We start from the raw sequence: 11036 nt of genomic DNA, 5'->3' as shown, positions 1-11036 counted from the left end.
TGTAATAACCCGAAAACATTGGGTCTTTTTGCCGCCATTTCCCCTTTTATAAATTCATTAATTTTAACAGACTATTTAACTAAAACACCTCTCCTGCAAAGTCAATGCATTTATAAGTCGTAGACTCGTAGTACTCTTACATTCAAAGATTTATACACCACTTATTTGTTTCCGAGCATCTTCGCCTCGGTACCTACGGTACGAGTATCTGTATCCCGCTTCGCTTCGATACCTCGAGTATCCTCGATCTTACCTTCGGCTCTATAACGCTTTAAACCCTCATCATTCGCCTCAATGGGATCCTTTATTCTGGTCGGAGGAGAAATTACCAAACGTCTAGCATTCCCGCACGCTTAGCGCCACTGAGGTAAGGAAATTTCTCGTTGATTTACGTATTTACTTAAAAATGAATAAACCTAAATTCCATTTATCCATGAATAATTAAACCCCTACCGTTTCATAATCATATGCAATAACTCATGGAATCCTATCCTTATTTATTTATTTTATAAATCCTCGTCTTTCTCATCTTATCTACACACCTAAATCTCTATAGAACATGGAACAAAGTACAAGTAAAGCCTCAAAAGTGTGCGTGACCGGAGGTTCAGGTTACATCGGCTCTAGTCTGGTCAAGAAGCTCTTGGAAAGAGGTTATGTCGTTCATGCAACTCTAAGAAATTTGGGTAAGTTATAACTATAAACAACAATCTCTCTTTTTTCTCATATATTTATATTACTCTAAAATGGGCTCAAATAATTACAGATGACGTGTCTAAGGTAAGCCTTCTGAAGAGCCTTCCGGGCGCAGAAACAAGATTGGTTTTGTTCAAAGCCGACATTAACAATCCGGCCGAGTTTGAGAGCGCCATCCAAGGCTGCGAATTCGTGTTCCACGTCGCTCACCAAATTACCGAATTTCAGGTAAAATTTTAACAAATAATACTACAAAAGTTGATATGCTTTAGTAATTGTTGTGACTTGTATGATTTTATTATATGCAAAAGACCGTGGTTGAGTCGGCGGTGGCGGCGGCGAAGAGCATAGCGACCTCGTGCGTGAGGTCGGGGACAGTGAAGCGGTTGATATACACGGCGACCATATTCTCAGCATCATCGCTCGATCCCGACGGAAAAGGCTTCAAAGATTTCATCGACGAAACTTGTTGGACTCCTTTGAATCTTTCCGTTCCCTATGCTAACCAGTTTTTGGAGGTATATGCTTTCCTATACCCGATTTCGAGGCTATAAACGTGCAATTTCGAGTATTTAACTAAAAAACGGTTATAATTTGCCTTCATGCATTTGATTTTTTTATTTATTTTAATCAAGCCACATTTAATTTGATATAGACTAGTTTAGCTTCTTTTTTTTTTTTGTGGGGTTTTAAGACGTAGATACAACTAGTGTTGATAATAAACAAATGAAAAACACGGAATTCACTCCGATCAATTCGAAGCAGTATTAAAAATAAATAAATAAAACTATTAATAAAATATTGTCTCAAATTGAAATGAAATTAAAATCATTTAAGTCACAAGAAAGATGTATACTTTTGAACAATACAGGCGTACAGAGATTCAAAGACACTATCCGAAAAGGAGATACTGAAATTCGGGAAAGAAAACGGCGGCGAACTAGAAGTGGTGACGCTGGGCTGTGGACTCGTGGGAGGCGAATCGCTTTTGCCGTCAATGCCTAGCTCGGCGTCGGTCATTGTGTCTCAGCTCACGGGTGATGAACACGGCTACGGTGCGCTAATGTACATCGAGAACTTGCTGGGGAAAGTGCCTTTGGTTCACATTGAAGACACGTGTGACGCTCATATTTTCTGCTTGGAAAACCCTACTCTCCACGGCAGAGTCTTGCTCGCCTCCTCCTTCGTCTCGTCTTCCGAGATCGCTCGTTATTTTAGCCACAAATACCCTCGATTCCCGTTGAAGGAAGAGTAAGTAGTCACAGTTCATCAATTAGCTCCGTTTCCATTTGAGAGACTCAGTGTTGTCATTTTGTGACAAGATTTTTTTTTCTTTTTTGGCATGTTTGTTTTTTAGTGACTACGTACGCTTGTTAGAGTGTGAAACCACCACGTATATATATATATATATATCCTTGATTTATTGTTACATATGGTTTATAGGTACTTGAACGGGCCAGATAGAGAAATCGAGTGGACTTCCTCAAAGCTTAAGGAGATGGGTTTCGTGTTCAAATTTGATTTGGAGAAAATATTGGACGATTCCGTTGAGTGTGCTGAGAAGAGGGGGTTATCTATCGTTGTGATCCGTTGATTTGTTTTGAATGGCTTATCGATATTTGGGTCATTTATTAATAATATCAATCATAAATTGAAACGTTTTTTCTTGCCAGGGAAAATTTGGGTCATTTATTAATAATATCAATCACAAATTGAAACGTTTTTTCTTGCCAGGAAAAACGACATATATATATTTTGATTCAAGCGACATTTATTGGTAGGGCTTATTTTCTTAAATTTGACTCTGATTTTTTTTAAAATCCCAAATTACCCTCACTTATTTAATATTTTAATTTTAAAAAACGAAAAAAAACCTCTCTCTCTCTCTCTCTCTCTCTTTCTCTCTCTCTCTCTCTCATTGTTATCAAAACTTAATCAAATACATTTCCAAATAAAGTATATGATTAAAACTTATTATCAAAACTGAATTTTTAAAAACACAATAAAAAATACATTTTCAAATAAAGTAACACCTATCCAAACATGATTACAAAAACAATTAATTGAGTAACAACACCAAAATTTTGAGATTTGCTAATTATCCATTTTTTTGTAAATTTTAAGTAAACATCCATTATCATGATGTGATATTGTTTGGATGTTTTTAGAATTCCATTTATACCATTTGAGTCTGATAATTATTTACAATAATTAACGAATATTTACTACAGCTATGTACAGTATGAAAAGTACAATAATATCGAGTGTATGCATTGCTAGCAAGCAATATATTATATATATTATATACACTAAAACTAAGGTTTCAACCGCATGTTCACGATAACGATTTAAGTATATTTCGCAAATTATCTTATTTATCGCATAAAAACCGCACAAAACCGCATATACCTCAAATATCACAATTACCGTAAATTTACCACCAATAATATATGTAAAATTATAAATTTACGGCAAATATCGCAGCCGATACTATGACCATTTGCATCTAGTTTTTTTTATGTGGGATATGGAGTCAATCAACAAAGAGGTATGTCTGTCATCATATTTTCTCGTTTCATCACACTTCGTGGAAAACCAGAGAAAAGGGAAAGATTTAGCGAAATTCTTTCCTTCCAAAGCAGTGACGGGGACGATGCCACTTTCAGCGAGAATCGGCGAAGTTCGGTGAAGGCGTTCACGTTTCGTCGCGATTCAGTATAATTTCAACACAAATTTGTTGTAATTTGAGAGCTTTCGTCAAGGTCGGTCTGGAATTTTTGAAACAAAAAGAAGTTTTTGTTGCAAACAAAATGAAAAAGCATGGAAGAAGAAAATTTTGGCGGCATGTGGTGTTGAAGAGTTGAGGCAAGTAGCAACTAGGTCAAAGATATACTTGATATCACTTCAACACGTTTTATTCTTATGTGGGCTAATCTGATGGCCAATTACAATAGTGTAAACGCATGACATAACTAAAGACAAGTCATTCTATTCTTGATGTGTTATTGGCATTGGGCTAATTTTTTTTTATAGTAAAAATGGGAGAGTTTATGGGAATTTAATATTGTACCCAAAGGTTAAAAATATAAATATAAATAAAATAAAAGTTAATGCATGTATATATTGCACTTTTAAAGGGAATATCCAGCAACCTTTTTAAAGGATAGTTATTGCTTTTTCTAAACATTTCTCCTAAATACATGTATATATACATATATATATATAGAGTAAATGAATATATATATTTTGTAAAAAAAATAAAAATATATTAGACATACATATAATTAAACTTTTAAAGATATAATATATACATTACCATAAACTTTTAAAATAAATATCATACATACATTAAGTATCATATATTTTACAAATTTAAAATTGAAGATATATATATATATATATATATATATTTATATGTATATTTTTAATGTATTATGCCACATTTTTTCCGTTCGGTTTTCCATCGAAAACGGCATATCAGTTGCCCTTTTCCACATTTTTTCTGTTAGATTTTCCGTTGACATGTCGATTTTCCGTAAATCAAAATGTTCGAAACGGCAACGAAAACGGCATTTGAAACCTTGCTTCTAGCAATGACGTTAATCGGTTGTTCCAATTTTTTTGTCTGTTCACACTTACTCCTTAGAGTTTGGAAGCTTCATATCTTAGTTATGGTAAATGATTTAATTCTTGGCCAAAGTTAGAGTTTTTCTTATTTTTTTTATTTTGAAGAACTTAAGTTCATATATCATCGATATAGCTTCGAGTAGTGATTTGTATGTGACTTGGATATAGACATTTCGTTTGGATATGATGTAAGTGTTGACTCTATTTAATACGGTGAACTCTATTTAGTATGACTTGTTGTGAACTCTATTTTGCATGTTTGTGTTGTGAACTCGATTTTGTATATGAAGGTTGTGAACTCTATTTTGTCATTAGGTATAAATTGAACATTTTATAATAGGTATGTATATGTAAATCTTTTTTTTTTCAAAATTGTTTATGAAATACCTGGCGATAAACCCTTTTTGTTGTGGTTTATCTCCGCGGTAACAATTTATTATGTGATAGCAATAATTTATAAATTTCGACATTTATCATGCTACACCACGGAAGATAAGCGATAAATCAGTATAATTGAAGCCACGCTAGGATAACGGTAAATCATAAACTAATCCTTGACTATACTATAAAAGCCATAATAGTTTTTGCACATGTGCTCCGGTATCAATTTTTGCATGCCCTTTTGTTTAGGTTAGTTGGCTTCTCATTTAATGATTTAATAATGAGATATTTTAAGTATTTGTATCGAACGGTCATGCATTTATATAGGTACAAGAAAGAAGTGTCCAAGAAAAAAAAAGTCACTTATTTATACATATCACAAATCAGCCATGGCAATGAAAATTCCCATGTGTAAACAAATAGTAAATCGTCTTATATGTGAGTTACAACTTGCGATCAATTTTGTTTTGTTTCGTTTTTTTTGTTTCTTTTTTTTTTTTTTTTTTTTTTTTTTTTTCATCTATCACTAAGCTAGTTATAGACTTCAAAGTACCAATAGTATCGCGAAATTTATATCATCTAGAAGATTTTTACGGATTACCTCATATCAAAATTGGTAACAGGTAAAGATGATAATGATAGTGACGTTGTTTTTTGGATCACTCGAAAGGTGGGAATTCTAACAACTCCTTGAAATTCTTCGCCATGTAATTTCTACTTCTGTTTCTTTATAATAAACTTGAGAAACTTTATTATTAGTAGAGACAACTTTTAAAAACCATATTAATTTTAGCCAAGAAAACATGACCTTTCATCTATGTTCCTACGATCACTTGACTAAACAAATTATAATATATATATTTTTTCTTTTTGGAAAAAGATGATTATACTTTTTAAGTAAAAAAATCTCTAAATTTCAAATTTTTCAGATTGTGGAAAGTAAAGTATAATGGTTCAACTCGGCTACATGAGTCTCGGTAAGGCTCTAGATTGTGGTGATAAACTTTTGGCGATGTTGGACGCGATGAAGAAGAAGAGGTGTTTGAAAGGGCTTTTAATACATTGACTCTTAATCTCAGTGATAAGATGTTGTTGAAGGTTATCTGGTGGACCTCAACGGTTGAACTTGTTGGTGGATCGAGCGCGCATCGGACACGAACGATCGCTCCGACGCGCCTCTTTTGAGATGATTCCACCATATAACCATATTAATGCGGAAAAATAATTAATTACGCTAATCATAAGCTAATTAAATTATGGTTATAATTAACAAGATCTAGTTATGTTTAATTAATTTAATTCACGAGAGCATATAAATCAAGCAACCGATATAGAGTGAAAACGAATACTTACAGTTTTTGGCTCACGTACTGAAAGCTTTCACAATCCGTCTTCGTCTTGAACGTCTTGATGAAGGACTCGAGGATAACACCTTAGTCTTCCGAAACGTAATCTCCGAGGCGAATAAGAAAGATGAGTGGGCACAGTCTTTATCTCACTAGATCACGAAACTAGGTGTTTCGAGATCTCGCTCTTATTTTACTAAGAATGGAAACGAATTTCCGAGGTGGAGAAGCAGCAAATTTCGCACGGCCAAGAGGGAGGGCCACGAAATTTCTAGGTCAAAATCCTTAATTTTTGCCTTCTCATGAACCCCTATTTATAGTAGTAAAAATGAGATATTCATGGAATCTTCCAGAATATTTTATTTCCTTTTATTGTGTTCACACTAGTGGATTTAATCTAGGCCCTTGGATCTCAACAAGTGAATCCTACTTTTTCTCTCATCCATCAGATCAATATCTATGAGATATTTAAATAGAGAATAATTTATTTAGTGAGATAATAAAGGAGAATATATTATTCTCCTAAATTTTCTCCTAAATATTCTCCTAAATACTCTCCTTTAAATAAGGAGAAAATATAGGAAAATATCTTATATTATTCTCTCTCATTTATTTAAACAACTAAAGAGAAAATATTGGTAAATACCAATATTATAAAAATCGGTTTTTAGGCACACGGCCAAGGGGATTTGCGCAAACCCTAGTGCCAAAACCCTAAATCCGACTTTCATATTTTGTGCAAGGCCCAATTGCTTAAAACCCAATTAATTATTTATTTACTTGATCCAACAATAAACAAATAATTAATAATTGTTTATTTACTTGATCAAACAATAAATAAACAACTCTACCATAAATATTTATTTAATTCTGCGAATACCCGTTTTCCAGAATTAATGCTGTCAATCACAATTACAGCAAGTGAGATTTAATAATGATAAACATTATTATACGAAAGTTCTTATCCGCCTTTATCAGAGCCGAATCGGGGACTATGGACCTAGTAATAGAAGCTTAACAAATCCGATGAAAAAGACGAAATAGTCATTTCTCTTTTGTCCATCGATTCGTCTAATCTTGGTCAAATACTCCACCTTGTAAGCCAAGACTGAACTCTCCTTTATACTAGAATTATATTTACTCATCGTGACGAGTGTCCACTGATATAGTCAGTTCGTGATCAAGATCCTCCAGGTTCAACCCGTGTCAAGAGAAGTCAATTTTTCCGTTATACTTCTCTTGATACATATCAGCCCTAAGCATTGTTGCTTCCCCAGCGAAAGATTCTTTCGAACGTTACTTACTTCGAAAGTGCTAGCAATCTATCGGTTCTGGAATCAACCCTTAGGTGAGTGAACATTAACCTTCTTTCAGGAAGGCTGGATTCCGTATCTGTAAATCACTTCCCACTCGAATCATGCTCTGAGAAAACTCCCAAGACATAAGCTGTGATTAGCATGAATAGCCTTTTAGCGAATGAGTCAAAGAGCCCAATAACATAACTCAGTGTCCATGATCACTTCAGGATTTAGATCAAGTCTCACTGTGACCATCATAGTGGCCTCGGTTAGTGTGTCGTAACGGTCCTTAAACGACACATCTACACCAAGACCTGTCCAGGTCGTACACTTACCACAAGTGTAGAATGCTCCCACATAGTGATCAGCCTTCACCCATGTGTTCCACATATATGACTTTAGATATAGCTTTCCAGGCGTATATCAGTCATCGACCGTGTTTTAGCACACCGCCCGAACTCAGGTGCCCAGCACGTGACTCAGTTAGATACAGAGGCTATGGAAGATAGTTGTTATTGATTCTAATTGTTTAGAACTCAACCCACTAATCATATAATGCTAATAAAGTAATCTTATTATCGAATTTAGTAATCATTTATTCATTATCTTCAAGTGGGCAATATTCCTAACAATCTCCCACTTTGACCAGAGAAGATAAGTTTCCTTTAGCCAATTTAATTCTTTGCCATCATTATAGACGGTTTAGACTTTGACCCAGGATTGAGATTCCCATCATATGGATTCCCACTTTTATCTATACTCTATCATTTTTGTCGATCTGACATATGTCCCATTTTCATATTATTCTAGTTCATGCATTTTTGCAAGTGTTCTTTGACTTACCATTTAAGGTCAAGTCAATTTGTTCACAGTAAATAAATTTACTTTAGAACAAATTAACACTTCGCATACCTTTAGATTATACACCAGACTTTATATCTAAAGATAACAAGTCTCCCTATCAAGGTGTACATCCCTTTGGTGCCAAAACAGGTTGCACCATTGCATGGTTTGATAAATGAGTCCAACCAATTCCTCATCGTTGCTTCAATAAGTGAGATCCGCTTACTTTCCTATATTATTTATTTTTCTTGTTATACACCTGCTGTGGGTGGGTTTTAGAGATACCTTGTGAAAACAAAAGAAAAGGGAAGAGAAAGGCAATGAGTTTGAGAGAAATATTGGGGAAAAATAACTTGAGAATAGAGTAACTAGTAACATCTAAGTTTGTGATTAATTTGAAATTGATTTTTGTCAGTTAAACGTACCACTCTAAGAAGGATGTAAGACATTGTTTGGTTTGAACGTCAATAAAAAATTAGGAAACTAACCCACTTAGACTTTTGGAATTACTATTTAGCCATTTTGCAGTAAATATTAGATAAATAGCCACAGACTTGACGTATTTATACGTTTTTACAGATTTTTATTTTCTTTTTTGTTGTTGCAATTAAGTTTTTTTTAACGTGAAAATAATGGCTTATGGCTATTTACCAAAAATTTAATAAGCGTTGGCTAAATAACAAACCATATATGTAAAAAAGACTATATATCTAATGGATCCATTCATTGTTTAAATCTTTTACTTTCCAATCGGTCCCTGAACTCTAAAATATGGTTGAATTGTGTTGAACTTTAATATTTTTTCGTTTTGGTCCTTCCGTCTAAACTTTTCTCAATCCGCCAGTTAAATTTTCCATGTGCATGTAACGTGCCTCTTAAATAAGGGCAAATTTTTAATCTTACAAAAGAAATAAAACAAATTCATAAAAATAAAATAAATATAGAACTCTCAATTTATTCGACACAATATCTCTCTCTCTCTCTCTCTCTCTCTCTCTCTCTTTCTCTCTCTCTCTCTCTTCTTCATCTGATTTGGGTCTGAACTACGGGCTTCGATGTTTGTTAAAGAAAGTGTGCACTCGCTAGGGCTGGAGAAACCAGGTTCAGGCAGCGCTAAAGGTTCTCCAGGTCTTAGCATCCTTCGATATGAATCGCGAGTCCTGGTTGGGTTGTTCACAACCATCGTTCCAGATCTGAACGTAGTCGGTGCGCGTTCGTCTTCGTCGTCAGGTGGTGTCAACGGTTTGAAAAGCCTCGGCGCTGGACTCTCAAGTGGTGATTGGTGTTGAGAAGGAGCTTTGGGCTCAGCGCGACGCCGCAGCGATGTTGACTCCGCCGTGGGAGAGCTCGTTGGAGAACGCCTTCCTCCGTCCACGGCGTTTTACCTCCTATACTCCAAGGCCGGAATCCAGCTCTTCCAGCGATCATTTGGCAACGTCTCTAATATGGTCTCCCCCAAATTGAGCTCGTCTGGCGAATATCTGGCTTGAATCTCTCTCTCTCTCAACTTTCTTCGGTGACTCAACCTCGGTCCAACCCAACTCCGACCACCGTTGCTTCACCGAAATCCAAACCAACGATCCGATTGAAGCTCTGCAAAGACGACCAGTCACACCTTGTACGCCAATTGTTCGACGCATTGCCTCGTCCAAACATTCCTATGGAACACCAGAATAATCGGATTCATCTGCAACAACCTCCACGAAGAAGCTATCTCCATCTGCAAAACCCCGTACTTCTCCGACGTCGTTTTAATCGCCAAGCCACGTCGAAGCTTGTCGTTTTTCTCACTCCCATCGTCGTTCATGTGTACTCCGACAAGTCTTGGTCGGCGAGCTGGTCGTTTGGGAGAGAGCTCATGCGTGTGTGGCGACAGAGCAACGAGTAGAGCGTGAAAGTCCCTCCCTCGCCATGGTCGTCAGCTCTGAGGACGATGAACACGTATGTTTTCAAGACCTGCGTCAGAGCTGATTACGAGCGATGAGAGCTTTGGAGTATTCGGCGGCGAATAAATCATAGAGGATGTTGAAATAATAAATTGATTTTGGGCCTTAGGAGTTTTAAGCCCAAATATGTGTTGTAGTAGGTCCATATTCTAGAAGCCTATTCTAGATAAATCCATAGACTTCTCTAGAAGATAAGGATAAGATAGGAAATGTGGAAAAAACTCTAGAGAATTATTTCTAGCCATTAGATTAAGTTTGTGGTGGCAAAATCCTATCCATTGATTTAGGAATGTCACTAGTATAAATAGGGATGATGTACTTAAGTTTCTATCAAGTTAAAATAAAAAGTTCTCCTTTCTACAAAGAAATTCTCTCTCTCTCTCTCTAGTTTTTACCCAAGCCTCCAAATTTCTAAACCTCTTCCCTAAACACCTAAAATACTTAAACATTTTCTCCACCTACCCAAAATTTCCTTCCAACAAAGGACTAGCATGGTGAGGATCAGAATAAGGGAATCGAGGGAGAGAGACATATATTTTTTTAATGGGCTTTCACCGCTCCGTGAACTTTGATTTCTATATAAAAATGAAATGTGTTCAGTTGTTTGTGTCTCTTGCGCTTATGATTATTTTATTTTATATATAAAAAAATATTATATCGTGTCTCTGTGTATGTATGTACGGTGGAATATGTATATCTATAATTGGTTTCTGCTTCATTTTTGTGTGTGAAGAGAGAGAGAGAGAGAGTAAAATAAAATAAAAATTTTAATATAAGAAAAATATCCAAGAGAAAAGACGAGGGCATTTTTTATAATTTTCCTTTTATAAGTAATCACGTGCAAAACGCGTGCTATTTTAACTGACGGATTCACACACAAATTGACGGAATGACCAAAA

The 11036-nt window shown here is 35.4% G+C and overlaps 1 protein-coding gene across 1 annotated transcript; it reads left to right on the top strand.

Moving 5' to 3' along the window:
- Positions 1-524: 524 nt before the first annotated feature.
- On the top strand, positions 525-2357 carry LOC149400376 (NADPH HC-toxin reductase 1-like). Its single transcript, XM_089612662.1, has 5 exons — positions 525-686; positions 767-924; positions 1008-1214; positions 1568-1947; positions 2140-2357. Exons 1-5 carry the CDS (start codon positions 560-562, stop codon positions 2288-2290), a joined length of 1023 nt encoding a protein of 340 aa, XP_089468788.1. The 5' UTR covers positions 525-559; the 3' UTR covers positions 2291-2357.
- Positions 2358-11036: the final 8679 nt, after the last annotated feature.

Source organism: Urtica dioica, chromosome 4, assembly GCF_054948205.1.
Source record: "Urtica dioica subsp. dioica isolate 48M chromosome 4, U.dioica_male_clone48M_v1_H2, whole genome shotgun sequence".
NCBI lineage: Eukaryota > Viridiplantae > Streptophyta > Magnoliopsida > Rosales > Urticaceae > Urtica > Urtica dioica.
Note: the sequence above shows the minus strand (reverse complement) of the source record. Positions and strands in the feature narration are given on the sequence as shown.